This window comes from Gymnogyps californianus, chromosome 27 (assembly GCF_018139145.2).
Source record: "Gymnogyps californianus isolate 813 chromosome 27, ASM1813914v2, whole genome shotgun sequence".
In the NCBI taxonomy this organism is placed as follows: Eukaryota; Metazoa; Chordata; class Aves; order Accipitriformes; family Cathartidae; genus Gymnogyps; species Gymnogyps californianus.
In genome coordinates, this window is record NC_059497.1 from 184,336 (window position 1) to 211,546 (window position 27,211).

The 27,211-nt window shown below is 34.9% G+C and overlaps 1 protein-coding gene across 1 annotated transcript; it reads right to left on the reverse strand.

Annotated features, from left to right (window-relative positions):
• Positions 1–748: 748 nt before the first annotated feature.
• Positions 749–27,134, reverse strand: SYCP1 (synaptonemal complex protein 1). The gene is made up of 31 exons (XM_050911477.1): positions 26,889–27,134; positions 25,774–25,858; positions 25,563–25,609; positions 24,059–24,223; positions 23,216–23,283; positions 22,949–23,022; positions 21,562–21,620; positions 20,671–20,740; positions 19,955–20,028; positions 18,859–18,967; positions 17,566–17,660; positions 17,244–17,428; positions 16,246–16,313; positions 15,004–15,065; positions 13,757–13,861; positions 12,656–12,759; positions 12,048–12,165; positions 11,733–11,803; positions 10,977–11,058; positions 10,436–10,498; positions 10,034–10,096; positions 9,291–9,353; positions 7,920–8,036; positions 7,189–7,299; positions 6,425–6,517; positions 5,431–5,505; positions 2,945–3,004; positions 2,623–2,802; positions 1,494–1,637; positions 1,037–1,123; positions 749–955 (listed from the first exon to the last, which is right to left on the reverse strand). The coding sequence occupies exons 1-31, from the start codon at positions 26,994–26,996 to the stop codon at positions 812–814; spliced, it is 2,949 nt and encodes a 982-aa protein (XP_050767434.1). The 5' UTR covers positions 26,997–27,134; the 3' UTR covers positions 749–811.
• Positions 27,135–27,211: the final 77 nt, after the last annotated feature.

The following is a 27,211-nucleotide window of genomic DNA, read 5'->3' on the forward strand; positions in this document are numbered from 1 at the left end:
GATTAACACAGAAATACATGTTGTTCTAAACTATTCTTACGCTTACAGGCAGAAGGTGTTAGTCCTTAGGAAGGCCGCCTGGTGATTTATATCTGTGTTCTAATACATAAAGCAACAACACTTGGTCCCACACTTTATGTTTCAGATAAACAATTTAATGACATCTTAACATTGTTTTTACAATCTTAAAACATGTGTGCATATTTTATTCCTTATGAAGCTGAAATCTTTCTAAACCAAAGTAATTGTATTGAAAATTCAATTTTAAAAGTTTCAAAACTGTTTTAACATACTGAAATAGTAGCTACTGAAAACAAAACAGTCTAAAAAGACAGTTCTAACAACATTTAAAATGAATGAAAAAGCAAGACAACTTCAGGTAAAAGTGCATGCATTTTAACAGCTTCAGTATTTCTTTCACTAAATACTATCCTTTTGTGAATTATGTATTAAGAAAAAGAGAGTAAATTTAAAAGAATAAAACTGAATTTCTTTTAAACCAGTGTTTCTAATGCCAGACTTTTTTTTTTCTTTTTGAAACAGCTTTCTATGTAGTTATACTTATTTCAAAATTTAAAAATGGGCTAATTTGTCTCCTGACTTTTTATAGCATAGGGGCTGAAATGTAGAAAATGCTCTGCAGGTGGATGTAGTTATGTATCTATAAAGTTTATGTGTATAAAGGAAATGAATGTAGTATTAAACATACTGAGTATGACAGAAAAACGCAACAAGGTACTAACTCTGGAAGAATAATAATACTGTGGTTGTACTAATCAAATAAAGCTAGGGCACTAGTCATTTTTTCATTTTAAGTAAAGAGCTTTTCAGCTTCCTTAATTTTTCTTTTCCTGTCCATTTTAGAAACTGCAGTCCATCCAGCCTCGCGCATTTTCCTCATGGTTGTAAGTTTCAGTACAGAGCCTGGAGTTTTCAGGTTTGATGTAGCTGGCTTCTAAGACGAAAAATAAAGGCATCCATTAGTTTCTATAACCAATTTGATTAACTGTTTTGATCTGAAGAAAAGCTAAGGTACCTTTTTTGGTGTCATGGCATATAATTGTGAAGCTTGAGGATAATCTTTGTACAATTTTTTAAACATTTCTTCCTCCGAGACTATGCTCTTAAATTAAAAATAAAAGTTACTTAATCACACTATATTAAAAAATATATTTTCTTTCCCTCTAGGAATATTAGAGTATGAAAACAAAAAAAAAAGTTAAGATGTTACTATGAAGCCTCAACAGTTCAATAAAAACAATGTAAAAAATAATTATAGAAGTTAATATATATTTTTGTATAGCAGTACTCTGTTTGTCATATAGTTACTAATTATGTACATATAAATACAATTCCAGAAAGAACCAATGAAATAAAAATATACACATAAATATTGTCTTGCATACAGAACCCCACATGCTTTATATACATTCTTAGATATAGCAGTGCGCATAAAGAACTGTCAAGTACACTATTTGTTCTCTGGTTTTTACCAGGAGGTCACTGTGTTCAGAGCTATCTGACTGAGCATCCAGCCGTAGAAGCACTTTTTGCTTTTTCCTCATGCACTGTTCTGAATGCAGATTTGTGCTTTCACTTTGCAGTTTATGTATTGGAGGAGTCTTTATAATATATGTCTGGGAAAGAAAAAGATGGCATTTAAAATTATATTTTCAGTGGTAATTATAGAATCTAAAACCAAACTCATAACCCAGTTTACAGACTGCGTATCCAGGAAGACACTAGAGAGATGCTGTGGAACAATTACCTTTCCATCCAAAATGTGAGGCAAAGACCCAAAGAAAGAAAGAAAAAAAAAAATCCTTTTTTTGTTACCAAACAAGGAGAATGAACAGGAAGCTGTGGAAGAACTGAGTTTTATGGCACACTATATCTAACTTCTTCATGTTATCTGTAGAAATTCAGGTTATTCTGAACTGTAGTCACTACATGCAGACTATAATCAACATTTAATAAAACGCAAACAAACAAAACTGCAGGAAAAAGCTTTCAGAAAGACATTGATAGTGATATGAAGAACAAGAATTTTTTTACTTAAATAGTTCTTTCACTAGAAGTTAACCTTGCAGAAACATTGCAATGGAACAATGCAATGCTTTTTTAGAAAGGGTAACATAAAAAATGGTAGTTGTTTCTATTGTTAAGATACAAACATCACAAGTCAGCTTCTGACAGGGTAGAAGCATAAGGTTTTACAGTTATGATGAAGCAGTCAGGAATCCTTTGATAATTTTTACAGCTACACAAGCTATTTTCTGTTCCATAGAGAAAAATGTGCCTTTACAAACAGACAACACTTTTCTTTTAAGACTAAGTAAAAGAGTTCTAGAGACATTAAATTCGCAGTCCCTCTACGACAGGAATTGTTACTGATCAATGATAACAGACAAATTAAGTAACTGAGCAAGAAAAATGACACACAATGGGAGCCCTTATACAAACTGCTTTCTAATATTGCTGTGGAATACTTTTTTTTTTTGTGGCTATCTACCTTTTAAATCACTGCTTATCACAACAAAAAATAAATAAGCATCTACAGAGAAGTAAGAAATACAGTCAGAAAAAGAAAACAAGAACAATTTGCTATTATGAGTTACAAACCTTTAATGATGGACTACCCAAGGGACTTACTGCAGATACTGAAGGAGGCATTTTTTTCTTTTCCATCATGTTGACTTTTACAGGAATATCATTTGGAGACTTTTTATTTTTCACATGAATAGATTCACAGTCCAGATCTAAATGAGCTTTGGGAGTCTCAGAAAAATGAGTTTGTATTTTCTAAAATTAAAAAAGGTTTAAATTAAAAGCATTTCAATGTCTTTTATCAAGTGTACATAATTTATCATGGAACTTCAATTAGATTGCATACATATAAATATTACCAAATTCTAAAAATAATTAATGATAAGGTTAAAGCTACCTTGTGCTTCTTTTCATTTTCAGGAACCATAGTTTGGGGGGGTTCTTTTGCAAGATTCTCCTAAAAAGAGTTATGTGATAGGAAGTAAATATTTTATTTGAATTCAGTTGTTGAAAGTCTACTTGGTGTAATTACAGAACACAGTCCACAATCATACTCTGTTACAAAGTTCACACAAATATATGACCCAAATTTAGTCAAACTGCAGCATTCAAAAGACATTACTTTTCTATTCACAGTTTCATTTCTTATACAACTTCTCCCATCTCTGCTAAGGAACCTACATACCATCTCTTTTTAATGAGAAAATAAGATACAATTTTGATCACAGCTGTATTTAAAAAAAGAAAGAGCTCTATTTTCTAGTTATTATTTCATGCAAGAAACTGGAAGCATTCTTGTTTATTGAAGTAAATGTTCCTTTGCTGTCTTTTTAATTCTGTTTTGCATTTCTTTTGCCAGCTGAAGAATTACTATATAGCAATCACAAAATCACAGAATGGTTAAGGTTGGAATGGACCTCTGGAGATCATCTAGTCTAACACCCCTGTTCACAGCAGAGTGAACTAGAGTATGTTGATCAGGACTGTGCCCAACAGGGTTTTGAATGTCTCCAAGCACGGAGACTCCACAACCTCTTTGGGCAACCTGTTCCTGTGTTTTATCGCCCTTACAGTAATAGAGTTTCTTCTTGTGTTTAAAAGGTATTTGTTGTACTTCTTTTTGTTCCATTGCCTCTTGTCCTTTCACTGGCTATCACTGAGAAAGTCTCACTCCGTCTTCTTTACTCCCTCCCATAAGGTATTTATAGACAGATAATATGCCCCTGAGCTTTCTCTTCTTGAGGCTAAATTATCCCAGCTCTCTCAGTCCCTCTTTTCTGTCAGATGCTCCAATCCCGTAATGATCTTCATGGCATTTTGCTGCATTTGCTTCAGTATGCCTCTGTCTGTCTTGTACTGGGCAGCCAAGAACTGGAAATACTCCTCTAAATGTGCTCTCACCAGTGCTGAGCATATGAAAAGGATCAGCTCCCTCAGCCTGCTGGCAACACTCTTCCTAATGCAGCCTAAGATGCTGAGCAAATTTCTGGCTCGTGTTCGACTTGCTGTTCACCAGAACCCCAAGGCTTTTCCTGCAAAGCTGCTTTCAAGCCTGTCAGCCCCTAACCTGTACTAGTTGTAAAAGTTATTGCTTCCCCGGTGCAGGACTTCGCATTTCTCTCTGTTAAACCTGATGGGATTCCTGTTCACCCACGTCTCCAGCCTGTCCAGATCCCTCTGAAAGACAGCATAACCACCTGCTGTATCAATAATTTCTCCCAATTCTATATCATCTGCAAGCTTGCTGAGGCTGCACTCTGTCCCATCGTCTATGTCATTAATGAAGATGTATTGGACCCAGAATCAACCCCAGGCGTTCACATCACTAGTGACTGGCCTCTGGTTGGGCTTTGGGCCACACTGATTGCAAACCCGTAAGCCCAGCAGTTCAGCCGGTTTTCAATCTACTTTACTGTCCACTCACCTAGCCCATACTTCATCAGTTTGGCTATAAGGATATTATGAGAGACAGTGTTGAAGCCTTACTAAGGCTGGGATAAACAACATCCAGTGTTGTCCCCTCATCTGCCAAGTCAGTCATCTCATCATAGAAGGCAATCAGGTTGGTTAAGCACAATTGCCCCTTCATATAATCTATGCTGACTACTCCAAATCACCTTCTTGTCCTTCATATGTTTGGAAATGGTTTCCAGGATTATTTGTTCCATCACCTTTCCAGGGATTGAGGTGAGGCTGACTAGCCTACATTTCACCAGATCCTCCTTCTCACCCTTCTTGAAGGTAGGAGTGACATTTGCTTTCTTCAGGTCCTCAGGAACCTCTGCCAGTCACCAGGACCTTTCGAAGATAATTGAGAGTGGCCTTGCAATGATACTGGTCACCTCCCTCAGCCCTTATGCGTGTACGCCATCAGATCCCACGGACTTAACGTATGTCCAGGTTGTTTAAAGAGTCCCTAACCTGATCCTCCTCCAACAAGGGTAAGTCTTCCTTTCTTCAAACTTTCCAGGTCCCATTGAGTACCACAGCCTTTTCCTTGTCCTTTGTCATCAGAACTCCTGCCACATTCGGCAGCAGGTCCTGTAGAAGCCTTTCTTGTTGCCCTTCACTTCTCTTGTCACTTTTACCTCCAGATTGGCTTTGGCTTTCCTGACATCATCCCTGCAAGCTTGGACAGATCTTCATAGGGTTTCAATTTCTCCCTGCTTCCCTCATACTTACCAATTAAGGAGTAATGCAAAACATCCACTATGACCAGAAATGAGACATAATGACTTCAGAGAGCATCAAGCTCTTGCAATCAGACAGCAAGTGAGAGCAAGACCTAGAATCAAAAGTGCACTTCAGAGCTGTCATTATTCTAGTGTATAAGACCAGGCCAAGCATGTCACTCATACTGCTACATTTAATAAAAAAAAATACCTTCTCTTCAATTTCTGCTTTAAGTTGTTCCTTAAGGGATGACAGTTCACTTTTCAAACATGACAGCTCACTTTCCTAAAAACAATTAGATAAAGGATGGGGTTAACTATGCTTAACCTGGAAAAAAGAAAACAGTCCAAAATGAGACAGTAATTAATAGGGTTATTCATTATAAACAAAAGAAAATTCCATTTGTTCAATAGAGCTAACTTATCCATAAAGTTAGCATGCCAAGAGGTATCTACAATTCTTTTTCAGAATGATTCAATCACTAGAATAACAGTTGATCAAAGAAGCAGTTACCAAATTAAAAAAAACATGTAGACTTGAGTCACACCTCCTTCTATTAAAAAATCTAACTGAAAAAAAGCTCTGTGAAGACATATTCTGTGAAGGGAAATGTCAGAAAAATACTGCATTTTAAGTAGATGCTGTAGAACTACATTTTTGTGAAAGTCTTGAGGGGATGTTGGCTCTCAGAACATTTCTCAAAGCTAAGCTTCCCAGAAAGGGGCGGGGGGAGGTGGGGAAGCAATGCAACTTTAGACTTACAGTTTTGGTTTAGTTTGTTTTAAAAAGAGCTGAAGTACTACTAAGAAACAGGTACTTGACCAGAACTGTTCAAGGTAAGAACTTAAAACACTTGTGAGAACAGGGGGGTGGGGGGTGGAATCCAACTATTTAATGCAAAAGTTTCTTATTCAGACAGTGAGGTTAGAACATGATGCACAATCAGGAAAAGCAGACAGAAAAGCACAGCTATGCCAATTTATTTTTAGAAACATCTGGGGTTTTTTAATGCACATAAAATCTGTAAGAAAATAACAGTAAACAGAAATTAGTGGGTTGATCTTTACTGTTCAGTCCCACTAAAGCAGACACTTAACCCCCCAAGTGTTAAACAGGAAGAAGTCTAATATATTTATAATTTTATTACACTTTAAGGACAGCAGCCCCTCCATTTAATTATTTAGTGCTGAAGAGTACACCTTACCAATGATTTTTTTGATGATAACTGCTCTTGCTCTTTTATTTTATAAAGTTTTAACTCTGTATCTTTTTCTTCAACCATTTTATCATATTCATGCTGTGTTAAAAAAAAAACGCAAAACATTTGACTAAATGTTACAATTATAGATCTACCTAGTCTTAAAACATTACTCATTTTTGCAAATGAGGCTCTTCTGAAGATTCAGAACGCACTATGAACAAACACTGATGCTTTAGCAGAAACTGTAAAACAGAAAATGCACAAGCAGTATTATTTTGTGGGCTGACAGAGAATGCTTTATCTCTAGGCAGCGGTACGTGTTCCAGCACATAAAAGCTAGCCATATTATTTTTATGGTATTAGTGGTATCTGCTAAATATACTGCAAAACAGAGTAATAAGGAAAGTAAATTAAAATACATTAAGTTAAACTGCTGAAAGTCACTAAGTAATCTCCGCATAAAAAGAGGCCCAAACTGATGCTGAAGAACACTGCTTTAGGATGGTATCAAAGGAAGTCTGTAATAGGAAAAAAAAAAAAAATCCTAGAAATTTAGATAAATGGAATTTATCTGCCAGTAGGCATGTTTTCAAAATCTGAAGATTAATTTATTTTTAGACAATGAAAAGTCAAACATGTTCAACTTCATTTTCCCAGACTCAAGTCTTTATTATGAAGTTTCGCCTTCTAATTCATAATGTTCTGAAAGGTTTTACTTAGCATAGTATCACACATTGCAAATCACAGAAATCAGTAAAATCTCTTACCTTGTGTTTTTCCATAAGTGCCACCATTTCAGTTATTTTGTGTTGACATCGGATATCAGTTTCCCTCTGTGTTATTGTTGCTTCATCAGCAAGCAATCTCATCTTTTCTACCTGTTAGTAACAAGTTTCATTTAATTAATGAACAACTAACAATACATTTAAAAAAAATCTTAGTTTCATTTTTTCTTACCCCTGGGGGTGCAATGTATATATAGTCTCATTTCGTGTAGTCTTCATTTGCTTTTAAGATGCTTTTCAAATCCTACATCTTTTATACATATTGTTAAAATGGGCAAATAAACCTAGATTAAAAGTACATCCATTCTTCCACGGCAGACAAGTGTCATTTTGAACCACAAGGCCATTTCAAGCACTCTGCCCTAACAGTTTTTGATATTACCCTCAAAAAAGTGTGGGCAGGAAAATACTAATATGGGAAAAGTTATAATCTAATTTGCTTATGCTGTATTTATACCAAGAATAGAATTTCTGTGAACAATATCTTGACAAAAAGAATTTTTAACTGGGTTCTTATTTTTAAAGACACATACAAATACTTCAACTTAAGGATCTAACGTACTAAAGCTTTGCTCACATGCATACACAAGAAGTTCCATTTATGTTGATAAGACTGCTATGTAAGAGCAAGGACTCTGGCCGATATAGCTTCATAAAACCATCATACATCAAAAAAATAACTAAAATTTGCAGTAAAAATTAACAACTCTCACCTCTTCAAGAAGTTTATTTTCATTTACTTTTTTTGTTTCAATGTCTTTTTGATAGCTGTCAACTGTTTCCTTATGTTGCTTGTTCATATTTTCCATCTCTAACTGTAATTTATTCACCTTTTGAGAATGCAGAATTATTGCTGTTACTTGTTCAGGAATAAATATGCCAATGATTTTTTTTTCCTCTTATTTTTGAGCAGAACCACTCTGTTACTTTTCAGGTATATGATTGAACTGTTTCCTATTTAATATTCAGCTTTTTTCATAAAGAGTTGAACTTTGGCCTGAAGTGAGTTAGAAAATACTCGTAGAAACAATGGCAACACCACAATGAGAAAGACAGCCCATACCAGTTTTGTGCACCCCAGTCAATAGAACAGTCCTAAAGCTAGAGGCTAGTCAATCACAAAGAATCATTCCAATGTAAGGGAACCATCCATTAGCAATCTGACACTATTCTGCCTTTTGTACAAAAGGCTCTTCAGTATTGCTGGCATGGAATGCAAGGTAGGAAAATGAAGCATAACCGATAGTCTCCTAAGATAGTCCCCTAAGACTTAGCAGTATGACTGTATGACTGTGTTATGTTTACATACATCTTTTTTTTTCAATTAAGAAGTGAAGAAAGAGTTTATCTAGAAATAGTTTATTTTCAGAATTTTATTTAGTTCTAAAAAAGATTAATTCCTTTTAGCTGCTAATAATAATGAGAATTTGGTATGAAACAAATAGGAAGAGTCTATTCCTAAGCAGTCACCCTAAATGCTGTGAATTCTTCGAAAAAAAGATACAGATGGAGATTTTATTCCCTCCCTTGTAAATCTGTTTAAGATTTTAACTGTTTTATGGTGTGTTTTCCTCCCAAGTGTGCATTTTGATTATAATTTTTCCTTTTAAGTTTCTCATAAGAATATCCTCAAAACAGTCTACATCATTCTTGAAGTGTGGTACGCAAATCTGGACACAATATTCTAATCAGGGACTTACCATTGCAGAACACAGTAAAAGAACTGAGTAAAGTGAATAATATACACATTTCTTTTAATTGCTTTTCTATTTCAATGGGGTGGCATTACTGAATAATGTTCAGTGCACTATCAACCAAAAAAGAAAGGGACTGATTAGGAACATAATTCCTTGAAATGTGATGTCCATCTCTTACAAACATCTGATAGCCCAGTCAGTGTCCAATGATTAAAAATGGAAGCATCTTCTAAAAATTATGGGCTCATTCCTGTAAAATCTCTATTCCAGATCCATAAAACAGTTAAGAACGTGCTTAACATGAATTATCATTAGTTACACTGGGACTTAAAACATTCAGTCTCTGTGCTTCACCCTCATCTTGTACATGAAGTTATTTAAACCTACCTTCCCTTCATAAATACTTGTTTTCTTGCTTTCTGCAGTAATTTTCTTTTTCAGCACCTTATTCTGTTAAAATAAAGAAAAACAAACTAATAAGTTAATAGAATTATGTAATGATTTAACTGCATCAAGTAGGTTGGAATCTTCAAAATTCCGGCTTTCAGCAAGCAAATAACTCTCTTTTTGTTGTGCAGTTCAGGTTCCAGATCAATTCTCCAAATAAAAGAGTGCTCAACTACTTACTTCAATGATATGGTTACTTCATGACCTTATGAAAGACTCCTCATGGCCAACAACAGAGAATAATGAAAGAGGGTGCAGAATGGGAAGAAAAACTAAGATGCTGCTGACAGAAAATGTGCAGATGTCATGACAAAAAATACAATTTATATATTTTTACAGTACAGTTATTAACAATTTGTCCTACTGCACAATTCTTTTCTACTATTGGTAACTGAGATAGGTCATTATTTCAAGTATATCAATGATACCATGTACTAAATGAAAATAGGAAAAGTTTATTAAAGATATTATTTCTGTAACGGCATTTTTCAAAAGTAAGGACAATTTTACAAATCAAGTAATTCCAAAGGTGACTCCTCAATTTGCTCAGAGTTAGCATAAGAAAGGAAATGTTATAAATTACATAGGTATATCTGAAGATATCACACCAGACAAAAACTGTTGAAAAGTAAGTTACCACAAAATACTGTTCTATGTATTTGTGACTTAAAAACTGTACATACCTCCTGTTGCAACTCTTCAATGCATTTGGTTTTATTTTCCACCTGTTTCTTTAAATTATTCAACTAAAAGAGATATTTCGAACATTAATTAATAAACTCCTAAAAAATGACTCATTGTGTTAGAGATTACTGTCAACTTTCTTAAACGTGCATTTGCACAAGTCTGATTAATTCCAATGGGACTGAAAGACACGCTAACGTCTTACAATGATTGGAGTTTTAACCATCAAGCACTACAAGAATTTTGCTAGCCCAATATCACCAACATTAATAGCAGTGAACCAGTTTCTCAGTGGTTGTAGAGTTTAGAAAGAAGGAGGAAAAAAAAAAAGTAACTTCACAATTTAAAAAATAATCTTGTATGAAGTTCTCTACAGTCCATTAAAAAATGAATTTTCATACCTTATTTTCTAGAATCTTCAGCTGCTTTTCCTTTCTCAAAATTTCATTTTCAATACTTTTAGCCTGGAATTATAATTGTAAATCTTTGACTTTTACAATAAAATTTTGAAATCCATTATGATGTTAAAAAAAAACAAGCTTTGAAACTACAGTAAGAAAGTAAAAATATTTGAACATATTTAAACTAAAACTCATATTACATATTGAAAGCTAATCCATACCTCACCCATCACTAAGTGGGTATACAGAAATAAAAAAAAGGGGGTTCTCTGTTTGTCTGAAATCTAACAAATCTGGACTTTTAAGCCTCCATGTAAAGAGTAAACATCCCAGTGAAGGTCCTTGTCTTTTAAAATAAAAGGCCTCAGCATGTGTACATATGTTGACTCAATTGGTAGCAGCACTGAAAGAAGAAAGCCTCTGTAAGGGATTACATCCCTAGGTAGAGCTTTGCAGGAAAAAAAAAAAAAGTTTTACACGTAGATTTTGTCCTACAGGTTATGTTACATATTTTCATGATAAAGCACATGATATGGCATACATTTTCTTCTCTTTCATCCAGTTTACTTTTAATCTCTTCACCTTTCTTTGCCATCTTCTCCTTCAAAGCCTCCAGTTCATTTCTGAATGCCAAATTAACAAGCGTTATTAAATATTTACTTAATAACTTTAACTTCTTTTCACTACTGCTAAATAAACCCATACTTTATTTTGTAAAAAGAGCTGCTAATATTGATGAGAACTTCATAAGCTGTTCAATGAAAATGTTCTTAAAAAGATGCAAAGTGACTGGTAAGTTAATGTCTGACCTGTACATACTTTTTCTAAGTAGGGAAAGGTGTTCCCCTTACCTGAGTAAAATATATTCTAATCTGTAATATCATAATGCATCTATGAAACATGGAAGGCTGCCTGTCTGTTGGGTTGGTGGTACAGAGACTACTTCAGGGAGTAACATTTAACCAGTTTCACCTTTTCACATTTAATCCATAACCTTTAACTTCTATTTTCGTTTCCTTCACACCCAAGATGTTAATGCAGAACAGGATAGCTCTCTGTATGTAATACGAGGCTATGGCAAAAATTGTTCCGTATCAATAGGTATCACTAATTTGTAGAAACTTCTACATAGCCAACATCAATACTAAATAGTTTCTTTTTAGCTATATAACCTGAAAAAAGCATCAATCTAAAAATCACAGAAAGCAACATATGAACACAACATTTAGACTAACTGTGAAGGAATCAAATCTACTTCCTTTAATAATATTGTACATTAGTATTTGTTTTTACTTGCCTTAGCTGGCCATTTGCCTCTTCCAGGTTTTCAACTAACTGCTTTGTATTTTCTTCTTTTTTCCTACTATCCTAAATAAAGACCCATGTAAGTAAAATCAATACAATTCAAAGTGACATCTTAAAAAATTCAAAGACATCTTAAGCAGTATTTTGGTCTGCCTTATTCACAAGGGTAACTGAACTTCCTTTGTATTTTAAACACAAAAAATAGTTCAGATACTCTAGAGAACCACGTCATGTTGCAGTTTACCATATGATTTGCATTTTAAATTGAATGCTGTCCTTTAAAAACAGCTGGAAGTGTACAACTTGCCTCATGACTTTCTTGCAGTTTCTTGAGTTCTGTAGCCATACCACTTTTCTCTTGTGCTATTTGTTCCTTTTCTAATAAAAGCTTATTGATATACACTGTTAGTTGTTCATTCTTTAGCCTAATTTAAAACAAATGGTCAAGAGAAATAAGAACATGTATTTTGAAATTTCCTTTTAAGTTAAATTTATCCGTTACAAAATGTTACTTCACGCTGAAAAAAGTCCAGGCCTGTATCTACAAATTTAAGCTTTGCAGCAAAGTTACAGTGATGAAAAAAGGCGACAGAAGAAGGAAAGAAAATGAGAGTCAACTTTTATATAAGTATAATGGTTGTTGAAGACGATGTAGTTCAATATCCAGCTCAAAGCAGGGTTAACAATGAATTCAGAAACTTTCTCTTAATGTTAACCCAACTAAGTCACAGAGAATTCCATACATACAAATACAGAAAATGTAATTTATAAATATAAGTATATAACAGATGTCATACTGTGTGCATAGGTTCAAAATTTTCATTAGAAAACTATCATAGATCATTCCATTGTATATTAAAGTAACTTCTATGTAAGACAAAAAAAATTAATACTATATTTTCAAAATGATCATACGCCTCTTGTTCAAGATCTGTATTCAGTGTCATAAGCTGTTTTAAATAATTTTCTTCCTTTTCAGCTGTACTAGTCAGTTGTACTTTCAAATCATGGACTTCTTTCTGCAGAAGAAAAAGAAAGTGTTTTGAGTATACATATGTAAACTACAAGTCATGAAAGCTATCAGAAATGAATGGACAACACAAAGCTTTAAGATGAAACAAAATGACATACATGCTGTAAATTAGCCAGACTGTATCTTTACATCTCTCTGGTGTGATGTGGAACTCTGAGATATTGAACTCTGATAGGAGTACTAAATGTGTCCCCTCTTGTAAGTCTAACTCACTAGTCTGCAAAATTACTGACAAAATTATCTTCCCTTGGACATTATTTTAAATAAAGACATTTGCTTCAGACATCATAAGCTTTTGCATTCACCTAAATAAAAACCATAAAAATAATAAAAAAAAAAGAAACCACAGAATTCCAGTACTACGTGATAGAAAAACACATATTTTGGATGCATCCCAAACCACAAAGCAAAACTCTTCCCTCAGAAATGTGCTGCCATTACAAGATAAGGCAAGCCTTGTAAGGTAATGGAGTTTATAATATATAAATGCTTTGAATACTGTTTCCTCCAAATAACTGGTGATACGCGGATACCACAGGCACTGGCAGGCAGTTGGGGGGGGTGGGGGTGGGGAGGGAGGGACAGAGAGAGAGGAAGGGATTAGTTTTTAAGCACAGCACATAATGAACTTGTGGAATTTCTTATCACAGAAGGCTATGGAGGCAAATAGCATAAGGAGGTTCAAAATAGATGAGACAAGTGAACATGAACAAGTCCATAAACTGATAGCAAAGGCAACTGACAGAGATGTGTCCTCAAACACCCTTAATACAGCTACTGTAGGAATGTAAGGGGATTGACCATAGATAATACTCAGGCTCCTCTACTACATAGTATCTTCTGCTGTCATTGTCACGAGCAGAGCAGTGCATTGGGTGGAGCGGTGGTCTGACTATGTGGTATTTCTTATGTTCTTATATACAAGTGATAATGTGTAACTTAACTATTTATAAAAACATGTTACTATCACCCTTTATTCAGACCTCTCTGATTTGGAGAACATTTTTTGTTTCTTTTTCTCTCTCCTGCAAATTTTCTACAGTAGCCTCAAGATCTTTCTTCTTCACTAGAAGTCCTTCAACTTTTCCCTGTTTAAGAACATCAGTGAAACTCAGTTCAAAAAATTCAATGCACAGTATATAAGGAACAAACATATGTGGTAAAATGCAAACCTGGTTTCACACTATTTTACTTTAGCTGATGCAGTTTCTTGTTAGACTTGTAAGTACAAGATCATAACTAAAATAATCCTGTATTAAAAGCATACTTCATATAGCTTAGACTTCTGTAACAAAAAATGGGCCTGTGTCACAGTTCAGTAGGGTTCACAGAGACCAGAGCTAATTACCTCAGGAAACTTCCCTGTAAGTAAGAAAAGAACACCCAGTATAATGGGAATACATGGAACAGGATGTTACAACCCAAAAGACCTTTCTGCAGGCTCTTAAATGTTTTCTCTGAAAAGGGACATGTATCAACACAGTACGTAATGCTTTCTAGACACTAAACACTGCAGTATGGAGGACACCTCACCATAACTAACACCCCACAAACAGCAAAATAAGCACAACAGATTTGTGAAGTAATAAACCTATGACACCTATGAAATTGCTTATTAGTTTCCTAATTTTTGTCACCCATAACCTTTTCACAAATTCCACTGCCTTTTCTGGATGGTGTCAGAAGCTTGGTTATCCTTTAAACAGCAAAATGAGGTCAGCCTTTACAAGGCTTAATTTTTAGAAGATTATTATGAAGAAAGCTAGCCACTTGAGGAATTATCTTTACTGTTGAAAATTAGTTGATCCTTCAGCCTTAAATGTCACGTGTGGTGCTCAAAAGGTTTAAGCTAATGTCCATCACAAAAAAAAAAAAAAAGTATTTTTCAGAAAGGTTCAGAATGAGGAAAGAGTGAGTACTAGGCATAACTAAAAATGGGAAATCTTTATGTCCAGAGGGAGTGGCATTTGAATAGGTGTGAATGAAGAAGGAAATGACCATAAATCTTGACAGGAAAACCAAAGCAAAGCAAAACAAAACAAGAAAAACAGTGGAAAGAATCAAGTCCTTCAAAGAAAACACTAAAATTGTCTAAAAGACAGGTAAGAAAGTTTAGTAGCAACACTAAGGCAGATTAGACAGTGTTTATATATGGCATTTAAGATACTTAGAAAGCAAGAGAGACTTCATATGAAAACTAAATGCCGAGACTAATAAAATGAACATTTACCAGTGTTTCTGACAGCTCTTCAAGTTGCATTTCTTTGTCACATTTTAGTTTAGTCATCTCTTCTACAGCACATGTAATGTAAAATTAATTGAACAGAAATAATTTTAAATATTTAGCAGGCAGTATAAAGTATTTATCCCTTTGCAGTACCCAATTTTCAAAACTTGTTGGATTAAGTTCAGAAATTGTAAAGCTAAATTATGACTTAATCTGAATGTAGAGTTGAAAAAATGATTTAGAAAGACATTAGCAAATATATATATGAAGAGAAACTAATAATTCATCTTAAATAAAATTCAGAGCCTATCATGTTTTCCATACTCATGGCTTCAAATAAACTGTGGACTGTAAGAATGGAGTAATCTCCAATTATTGATACATCTGCATTTTTCCAGAAAAAAATCTGGACTGCTGAAGATATTCACATGGATATATTGAAAAAGGAAACCACTTATTAGTAACTTCAAAATGTCTTCTATATGCACGTTCATATTACTGGTATCTTTTGCAAGTACTGAATACCAAACTCATTTTTGCTCTGGAATTCTCACAGGTCACATCTCACCTTGTTCTAGACAAATATAAGCAGTTAACTTTTGAACACTTACCTTTAGATGCCCTCAATACATAAGACATCAAATTATATTTCTCATCTATCATATCAGGACTGGAGACATATGCTGCACACTGGGAGAACAGCGCTAGAGATAGATCTCTAGTAAGAGATAGTTCTCTTACTCTGGGGGCTAAGCGCTTATCTAGAAATCACAGGATATCAAAGCAATATTTAAAGCTAACCACTGTCAGTGTGATTATACATCCAACATGGGGAGAATGGTCTGCAGGAAAGCTTAATGCAAGTGTTCTGTTTCTGCTACAAGCTACAGAACTCATTCCTGGTATCTACTGTTCAGCAGTCTAACTATCTCTCAAACAGGTCTGCAGTGCTATCAGTCTTAACTGGAAGAGTGCGGACAAACCAAAAGGACTTCCAGGAGAATCCATGCATGTACGGTCTTACTATTGGAGGTCTGCACAGCACTGCTGTTTGACTGTTGCCAGCTACAATGACTACCAAAGAAAAGGGAGTCAGATGAGTAAAAATAAATTTGAGCATTCCTGACAGGTAGACAGTACTGTAAAACCATTTTCCTAAGCAATAGGGACAATCCATTTTCAGAAAACAGCAGAAAAGATTTTTATTACTACCTAGCTCATTTTCTTTCTTTCTACAAAGCTTACCCAGTTCAGCAGACTTATTTCTGAGCTCCAAGGTAAGTAGCTTTGACTCATCTTCATATTTCTCCAATCTAAGAAAATGGTAATTAAAAAAAAAAAATCGTATAGTACAAAGCACTGCACTTGAAACTTAAAGGACAAGAAGACAAAGTCTTACCAGAAGCATTTTAAGAAAGTTTGCCTTTCAACAGGCAGATGATGTATCTGCCTGCAACATGTATCAGATTTCACTTTTACAACTTCAGAACAGCAGACATAAAAGTAAACAAATATATACATACATAAATCTTTATTTCTTAGAAATAGAATTATGAAAGTCAGGGGGGAGGGGGGCAAAAATTTACTTTCTTATAGACCAGTATCAACCAGCACAACTGAAAAAAATTACATTAAATTCTCTGCTTTTAGAGCACTGTGTCAAAAAACGAATTTCAGCTTCATATCCCTTTGTTCTTGGATTTGTCATAAACTGCAACTTAGAAGACACCTTAATGCCATGTACCCAAAATCACTGTTTCTTGAAAAACTCAGTTGCGATAATGTATTAAAATACATCTTTCCTGCTCTGTTCTCATTTTCAGAAAGGTTGATTTTAGTTGCTATCAATCAGGTTCTTTGACAAATACATAATTTTTAAAACTACAGAAAACCTGAAATACATTAATAGGCATTGGTATTAAACAGTACTATTATCACATACAGAAGAGTATCGTCCTCACTAAATGTTCCATTAATAAAGAACTGTCAAGTACTAAATGAGATTACTGCTCTCTTAGTTAAGAGCTGCATCCACACAAAACCAAACAGCATAACCGTCTTCAAGTGTTAATAATTCAAATAACCAGACAGGTAAAGGACTATTAAAAAAAAAGTTATTAGTGATTACAAAAAAATGTAATTACCCCAGATCACATATGAAGTTTAGGTTTTATTCCCAGCAGCTTGGTAATCTAGTATTTTACCTATAAGATCATTCTTTGAATTTAAACTGTTTAATTTACCTATTTTGCTCTTTTTGCAGCAAGCTTTTCAAATTGGAAATAGAAGTCTCAAACTCCTCTATCAGGGACGCATGCAAAGCCTTAGTTTTTTTACATTCTTCCACCTGTGCTTCTTTTTCTCCAGTGACCTGAATTAATGCTTTCACTGCAGTCTGCAATTCAGTTTCTAAGCTCTTTTGAGTAACCTTCAAAAAAATTATATAATTTCTAAACATGTTTTGCAACAAACAGCTACAATTGTTTCGTATCTAAAGTATCAGTAATTATTTATGCAATTACTCGTGTAATCTATTCATACTGGAAAATTATAAGCAAGCTGTACCTCTGTTTTTTGCAATGAAACTTTGGCCTCTTCCAGTTCTGCCCTCAAATGTTCTTGATTGATCTGGGATTCCTTTAACATTTCTCCTTCATGTCCTAAGCAAAAAGATATATGCTTATATTTAAGAAAAACAGGATATTTACTAAAAAATGCTTGCATTTCTATTTTACAGATACATTCCTACAACTTAAGTTACATAATGTATTCTTGTCATTGTTAACGAAAAAGCCTCCAAGATGATTATTCAGCTTATTAAGTAACAGTAACCAAAATTTAAAATTACATATATTCATAGAACTTAACAAAATGCAGCCACTTATATGTATCTGGCATAAAACCGATACTAAAACCTTCCTCCCCACACCCCAGGGAAGCGGAGGCTGAAAATTGCCTCAGTTTTAAAGAACAAAGGTACTTGCATCATATACTATAAATATTTTGTAATATAAATGGCTTAAAAATACTGAAAATCAAGTTCTCAAAAGTAAGTTTCCTCAGCGGCACCTCACTGTAAGTTTGCAAAACTCAAGCAATGTATTTTCCCCTTGCAATCTTCAAAAGCTCTCACTGCTTGACTCACCCTTAAAAAAGAACTCTTCAAAGAGTTATACTTCCAATCCCAGTCAATCATTTGCCTATTTGCAAATAAGATTCCATTTAAAAGCTGTAACATTTTGGGGGGTTATTTGGCAAAGATGTGAAAATATCTCTTGTTGAACACAGAACAAGGCTACTGTTTGTGGACTACTGAACAAATATTATACTTTGAAGACCCTTCACTAACTTGATTTGAAACAGATCAATCCAGTAACCAGGAAAAACACTTCTATCTATTATCATGCCATGTTTACTATACAAGTCCAACTGAAACAGAAAAACCTCCAGAACAGGGGCAGGGTTATACAGTGTCCTGGTGAAAGTTACTTCTGTTACAGAAAAGGAATGACAGGGTATACGGCACCTTTACAGTCATATAGCATGTTCACACTAGAGTTTACTGAAGAGTAAAAGAAAAATCCCTCGCAATGAAGCTGCCATGTCAATACGAAAACAAGGTGTAGCCTAAGCCTAAAGAGAAAACCTTTGTTATGAAGTAAGGGCCTAGATTTTATACATACACATATTACACTACCAGTCCTGATCCTACATCAGCAGCTTCTGTTGCAAACAAAAACATGGCCTGCAAGGCCCCAAAATTCTGCTGCTGACTAGTAACAGGGTAAAATTATCATGATCCTGTTTCCTATACTTCTATAACCAATTACATTTTAACATAGCAGAGAGAACGCTTACTTTTTGCTTCTACTAAGTCAGCAATCTTATTTTTTGATTCCTGCAGCTGAGTCTTGATGTCTCTTATTATATCATCTTTTTCATCACTCTGTATGGTAAGAACTGAAATCTAACAAAATTAAAATAATATCATAACAAAGTCTAGAAAAAAGGACAAATTCTCATTTTCATTTGTGCACTGTGTATGATTAGCATACATACTGCTATCATTCAACTTAAATAAGATGGTCAGTCTTAGCCAAATATTCGTCAAGTCATATTACTCTGGATGAAAAAGCTCTTCAGTTCAAAATCAAAACATGAATTCGAACAGACTAAAGATACTGGAACATCACTAAAGTTAGCAGAATCTGACTTAAATGCAGCTCCGGCTGTTATTTTTGTCCTTTTTACTGATGCCCAGAAATACTCCTTGCCCCTTTGCAATGTCACGTCCATCCTTAGAAAAACCAACAACTCTTGACCTTCCCAGATACAGACGGATGCTCAGCTTCTCAGAGTCCTGCTTACAAACTAAAAACTCTTATCACAATTAACTTCTTCAATTTAATCAGTCTTCCATCATGGCTACCTCATCACCACTACAAAAACCTACTCTAATCTCAGCTTCCTAAACTCTCTTATCAGCCTGTGGTCTGATATGCATTATAAACCTTCTTCCCACCTTCCTTCTTACCAGATAGGAACTATACCTTTCTTAACTATGAGGAGTGATGACTGCTTTGCTAATTTTATGCTTCTGCACAAGCCACTTTATAAAGGCAAGTGTATGTATAGACAACAGAAAGACTATTCAATGTTTACATGGTGCTTTTAAATCCTGTCACTAAGATGTCCCTTGCTACGATACAGCAGCCTAATTCACATTTTATTCCAAATAAATAACACAGAAGGAACACACCATCAAAAGGTCATGGGCAATATTAATTTCCATCCTTCCAAAATACAAATATTTTACAAACAACCAAGCACTTTTAAAATAACTATTTTCATTTATCAGTAAGTCACGAAAGCAAAACAGTTAAAAAATTAACAAAACTGCAAGATTTGTTTCAAAAATAAAGCTGTACATATTAGATTGTAAAACTGAGCAAACCTGCTTTTCCTTCATACTGACTTCCAGTTTGCATTCTTTTTCAAACTTGTCCACTTTTTCTGCTTCTTCTTTTACTTTCGAGATATAGTAATATCCATAGTTAATATACTAGCTAAAATATACTCCAAGTTAAATACAATTTCCAGTTTAAGATTGCTTATAATTGTACAGCTGTGAAATTTGTTTCCTAAAGAGTAATTGTTGAGGTTATGTTTGAAATTATTTTCTAATCAGAGAAGTAATTTTTGAGCCAGCTTTCCACAGAATTAGTCCATTATTCCATGTATTACTTAATAGTTTGTTATAAGAAACTAACAGAAATGCACATGTAAAAATGAAACAGGCTCATAGTAGCGTAAATAAAGCAAATATTTAATTAAAATTTCTGTAGCTATACACTAGTGCATTATCATTTAAATAAACCAACTGCATAAAGTAAGTAGTGATCTCTAGACTGTACTTCACAGATAAAACTTAGACTTTGAGTGACTATTTGAAAAATAAAGTTCCAAATCTGACCCAGTGGAAAAACAATAAAAGGGCCCAGGACTTTAATAGCAGGCAGCATAACTAAAAGAGGGTCCAGACTGTCACAGTGTTAACTGTTCACCATTCTAGCACTTCGTATCTTTCTGGCTTGAAACTGCATGCAATAAAGTCTATGAAGTAGAAAATTGTTAAGCCTGCAGCATAAACACAACAAACAGAATTCTCACATTTGAAACACATTTCCAATCTGGTGTTCTCTGCTTGCACACGAAGCTCTTCAAATGCCATTATCATTCTCTAGAAATAAAATTCAATACATACATTCATATAAAACTAAGTACTTTCAGTAACGAAGGATTATGTTTATGGTTTGTAAACAAACAGTATTACAAGCTCGTTCATATTTGTAGAGGAAATTTCGTTAAAAAAAAAATTCAGAGCACAAACATATTTTGAGTTAACAGAATGTTAGAATTATTCAAAGTTGGAAGTTTAAGAATTTCTGTACTCAAGACCTAAACAATTTCATGGATGAAATATTTTTACTGGTCCATGTTTGTAGATCCCTAACACAATGGAGGAGGAGTTGTGCTTTTCTTAGTTGCTGCAACAACCTATAATTATATTTAACTGTTATACCATGTACTCTCTGACTCTGCTTAATATCAAGTTCGTCACTCCCAAACAATGATGCCTCGCATTTCTCTATTACAAATAGTCTAGGGTCTTATCTTCCACACTGGAGTAATTAATAACAAAAATATGATGAATTAATTTATTTGGCAAGACTGCACTTCTTTTACAAATTAAAAAGGCAAAAACTCTCTTTAAGTCAAGGAACATTCACACCTTATACTTCTTATTCCACACAAAATCACCAGTTTCCATAATGAATTTTCTTGTTCTGTATCACACTCAAAACTGAAATTAATTTTCTCTGTTCATCTTTATTTTATATTGCACTTTACATTAGCATCACATGTGACAGTTCTAATCACTTTATCACAGAACGTTCTTTGTACAAATAGTATCTCAACATATGCACGTAACTCAGATAGCTCAAAGTATCCTTATAACTCGGATCACATTTGAGCCTTTTAACAAGCTACGTCACTTACTTCAACGTTGTTATTAAGTTCCACGTATAGTTGTCTTGTTTCTTCTCTTTCATGTTCATCTATCAAAGTAAGAACGTACCATAAAGTTTTCCTTTTGAAAAAGAATGCCAGCTGTCCAAGTCATTATGCTTAAACAGCACAATGAATTAAAAAAGGAATTATAAGCTCTTTTCTTATTTAAAAAAATTATTATGAAACAGGGTGCCAAAAATTATATCATCTGGAGAAAAGGTATATTCCATTGAAACATCAAGCAAGCTCAGCTTTTCAAATTTGCTTCCCAATCTCACTTTTTCTGTGAACAGTGTAATTCTGGATCAATTTATATAACTATCTTAATTTTGACAGTGTTAATGTTGTTGAATATTAATGTATCAAAAATGTTAGTGTTCAAAAAACTGCAATATAAGGTTTAGCACTGAATTTCTTGCCATCAGCAGAGATACCCATGACCACAGAACTGTCATTACAGAATTGTAACAATACTCCATCTCCATCTTTTTCTTTTTTTTTTCATTTTTGTAATTGATATTCTTTTTCCCTAAGAAAACAATTATAGAAGAGAACAGTAAGAAACGCAGCTATCAAAAAAGTACAGTACATCTATACACAGGTGTTTCTAGAAGGAAGGCTAAAAAGAAACAGACACTTCTTAAGTATCCAGGATCAAGTTAGCAAAATTTTAAAGATTATAATAACAATTCTCAATTTCATATAGAATAAATTCCCAAGTCAAGAACATATTTTAAAACCTCAAGAATTTAAACTTCGTTAAGTTATCCAGCTGTCTTGGCTTGGTCAATTTAGTGAGAAGAATGCTAGTTACTCATTTTGTCTTGGGGTTTGGATCTTTTTTCCCTACAAATCTGTAACTGCTCCAAACAGGATAACACCAACTCTGGAAATTTGTTCGAGAGAGCTGGGAAAGGTAACTAGAGTAGATTCTACTGCTTAAACACAGGCATGAAGTGCCACCTCATATGTCTTAATATATTCAAGGTATCTAGATGGGACTGAAAAACATCAATGGACTGACAAGACTTCAGCAGACCTGCACTCCTCTGGAGCGGCTGCTAGTGGCTAACCGGAGTTGCTTACACTGCCTTAAACCTGTATCAGTGTTTAGACACCTAAATAGCTCCCAGGCTTGTAACCTTTTAGCAAACAATCATACTGACTTCAGAAAACCTCTGGATTTAGCATTACAAAACATACGTGTATTAGACCTATGGCTTCACTTCTAATTTCGCCCTGATGCAGAGCCACATACAGTTTATCTCAACCAGAGAACTATTTGGAATAGAATGACAGCTTTTTTTCCTTCGTGAATTTAGAGAAAGCTAGAAGCACATTTATTTTCACAAATCAAAATTTAAATAGCTTTTACATTTGGTGGACTTCTCTGTGAAGTGAGTACAGGTTTCCTTGAGCAGATTACACAGATGCCTTGAAGCGCTGTTTCTAAAAGAGGGAAAAAAATACCATAATATGTTGTCACAGGAATTCATGGTACTTTGCATACCTAAGTAGTAACAATGTAAATGCCGTGATGACCTTTACAATTTGACAGCTATATTTAACTTCCCATACTAATACAGTTCTCAGCATGAAAACTAATTATTTTCACAAAAATGTATTTGACTGTATTACTTACTCTTTTAAAAGATCTTTATTTTCACATATCTCATCTTCAAGTTTTAAACTTAGTTTTTCATTTTCAAACTAATTTCATAGGGAACAAATACAAAAACACATTGTTATTGAAAAATATACTAGAAATACACTTGCTTCTCAAATCTCACATGAAAAAGTAATTTTCTGCACCAGAAGACAGAAATCCGTTTTATCTGATTATTACATGCTAAGCCATCTTTTGTTACAGCTTGCATGAAAGACATAATAATAAACAATAATTTACCAGCAACTGAAGCACTTACAGGTATGTTATTCATACATACATTCACATACTACAGGTGCGCACCCCTTCTCAGAACGCAAACAAACAAACAACAACAAAAAAAAGAAGGACCAATAAATTGTTTAAAATATGTATTTCAGTCACAAAGCTGTCCATCACTACCAACGAGATAAGAAACTGGGATAAAGCAGAGTGCACTACTTCCTGTATGCGTTGAATACAGAAATATGCATGAGCATACTTTACACATACCAGGGTGAAAACTTATTCAGTCTTGAACAGGTTTCTGCATACCCACAGTATGATGTGCATGTAAATAATACAAGGATGAAATGCGCATTGTTAAAAAGAGGAAAACCATTTTTAAAAACCAAAATGTTACTTTTTCCTTTAATAACAGTAGAGCCATAGGTCATTGGTATCTAGCCAAATTGCTTCTTTGAAGTCATCACATTAACAGTTCAAAATCTCTTCAACCTCTGCAACATTATTTAATATTTAATTGTATGAATAATGTTTTCATACTAAATTAGGAAGAACTTTACTTTACATATTCAATGTATATTGTACAATACTGGCCTGCAATTCTTGAATGGCTTTACGCTGTGCTTCAATAATCTTTCTATTTTCTTGCAGTTTTCTTTCTTTCTGCTTTAGTTCTGATTCTACAGTTAGTTTCCACCGCTTGATCTTCTCAGCCTCTTTGTAGAGTTTTGAATACAATTCATTTATTGTTTCTATATTCTATTAAAACAGGTTGCACAATTTAATCTCAAATGCTATTTAATTAATAACATTTTAGATACATATTTATCTCTTAGATATATAACAAGAGTAAATTTTTTTTCTACAGATGGTGACACAAGCTTATATACGATCAGGAACCGAAGTTTCAATCTTTGTGCATCCACTGTGTACGTACCAACAGACATTACAGAACAAGAGACACAAACACAAGTGAAAAATACCCCACTGCCTTCAGATATAGTGACATCGCTAAATAGATAGTCTTAAAGATATGGATAACTGTGCTCCACCAAAAGTCAATAAAAGTTTTGCTAGAATTATCAGTAGAGCCAAGATTCCTTCCATCAGGTTCTTCACACCATTTCCCTCCTCTTATTCTGACAGATACTGCTGAGTTAAGCAAAAGCAGCTTCAGAGATCTCCAAGACTACCTGCGATACGTTTTTGCAGTTAACTCATACACAAAGCAGGAAGAAAAACCAACCAAGCTCGTGCTCTTAGAACATCTTTAAAGCGCTGTACAAGCAGTGCTTGATCAGTGGTTTAGGCAGGTAAGAGTAGTACAGTAGGCCACAGGGCAGTTCTGCAGTTCGTTTTAGGTATGATGTCACCTAATGCTAGCCTTGTTTCAGCTGCATCATGATATTATTACAGTCCTGACTGTACTTTAATAGCTGCTAGGGCTAAAAGAAGTTTAGTCCTCAGGGATATGAAAATCATTAGGAGGACTGTCAGAAATATTTTCCATTTTGTTGCAGGAAACAGCATTTCGTATGTGGGAAGCACAGGCAGCTACCGCAAAAAAAAATTAGCTTTACTGAGTTATACTAAAACAGAAAAACGTTGGTAAAGACACTATGAGAATAATCAAATGCTTGAGGAAACCACTCCACTAAATTCATTGGTTTATAGATAAAATAAAGCCAGACAAGGCAATTGGGATAATCTGCTTCAATTTTCCAAAGAATACTCTGACTTCAATCCTTCTGCCTTTCAACAGACTATTCAGAACCAGTTTCACAAAGATATTTAAGTGCCTAAATCTTATTCTGATGAAAACTCCCAGACTCTCCAGGCACTTAAAAAAAAAACAAACACAAAACCAACCAACTTGGAAATCACCTTAATATTTAAAGGTTTATCTCCAGGCTTGTTCACTGAATCACAAATACCTCCTCTAAGTGATGCAGCTTTAAACAGGAGACACAAACTTATTATTTCCCTTTGACTACTTCCTTTAGCCCTGAAGTATCTACTGAATAGTGCTTTAGGCACTGTTTTGGGAACAAATTAAGAGGCCCTAAGAAATTAGATGCAGAGTTTATACTTAGCTGACCTCTTCATCTACCTCAGAGCAAAGTTTTACTTGCTGTGAAATCGCATCTGAAATATGAAGAGATTTTGATCAATGTATTTCGAAAAAAATAACAGCAGAACTGTATTTAACAGTGTTACAACTATGAAATTGTTAAACTACTCATGAAAAATATTGACAATATTAAAAAATTTTAAAGAATGTGCAATGTAAATGCTTATTTTAGTCTTACCTGAATCAGTGATTTCACCACGGTTCGGTGTACTCATCATTACAAACGGCAAATTAAAATCATCATCTGGGCATTTGTTAAAACCCTGCACAAATTTAAAAATTAGTTTCTTATGGGTAGATTTGTAAAGGACTATAAAACCCAGGAAAAAAGTGTAGCTAATGTGAAAATAGAATTTTCCATTAATAAATCAACTACCTACAACTTTCAAAGCCCAAGGTATTGGCAATGGCTTTGGAACTCTCTTGCTTGCTTCTTTCTTCACAGTGGCTTTTCAAACTGTTGGTCTTTCGTAGTTTGCTTTATAGACTACACTGTGGCCAAAGTGGAAGCTTTTGATGTTGCATGCTTGTACACAGTTGCATGGTAAAGGACTCACTAAGCAAAATAATTTTTTTCAAGTCCAGTACTTGATATTTATTTTTTGCTTTATTCCCAAGAGTACTTCTAAAACACATCTGATTTTGTTTTAGCATGAAAATTTCATTCTACAAGGTGTTTTAAAAGTCACAGAAATTTGTCTTGTAAATAGCGTAACTCATCTCCTGTCAAATATCACATTTGAAGCTAAACATATTTCATAAGGAGCCTCAACATGAAAAAATATCTTGTTGAATTCACGTAACTCAGAGTGTAGTGACAGAACATTTTCACTGCACACTTGATCTGGTGGGACCAATAAATCAAAGCTAGTAAGGGTATCCAAGTGGTGTACTTCCCACTCACTGTTCTGCATTACCCACATCAAACACGTACTTATCATCGGTGGTGTACAGGTAAAAAACATAGCAGATGCTCGAGAAGATGATTTTCTTCCATTTTGATAGAAAAAAGTAAAAGTCTTTGAAATGAAACTTAAGATGTTCCCCCCCAGCACCAATCTTAACAGTTTGCAGAAAAATGAGTTCGGCGCGCACACTCTCACACATACGTATGCATGTGCTTTCCAGGACGCGGGTCGAGGACTTCGCTTGAGGACTACGCGGGAGGACCGCCCACCCCCGTGTCCCCGTGGAAGGGCCCCTGCGCTCTGCCACCGCTCTCGCCCCGCCGCCCGCTCGTCAGCCGTCGCCGCCAGAAGAGCACAACGCAAGGCAGGCGGCAGCACCGTTTACCTGACACAGCCCCGTCGCCCGAGCGCTCGCCTGGGGTTTGACTGCAGACACCTGACCACCGCTCAGGCGCGGCGGCACGAACAATTTAAACGGTTTTTCTTTTTCCATGGTCTCGGAGAAAAGGGCAGGTCTCAGAGCCGACACCTCACGACGGGCACACTGACGCCCCGAACTCGCCGGCTGCTGAGGGAGGACAAGAAGGCGGGAAGCGAAAGCGCGCGAGCGAGGCAGGAGGGGAGGCGGCGGCGGCGGGCGCGGCGCGCGGCGGGCTGCGCGAGGCGGGCGGAGCAGCCACGCTCAGGAGAGCGCGGTTCTGTCACGGC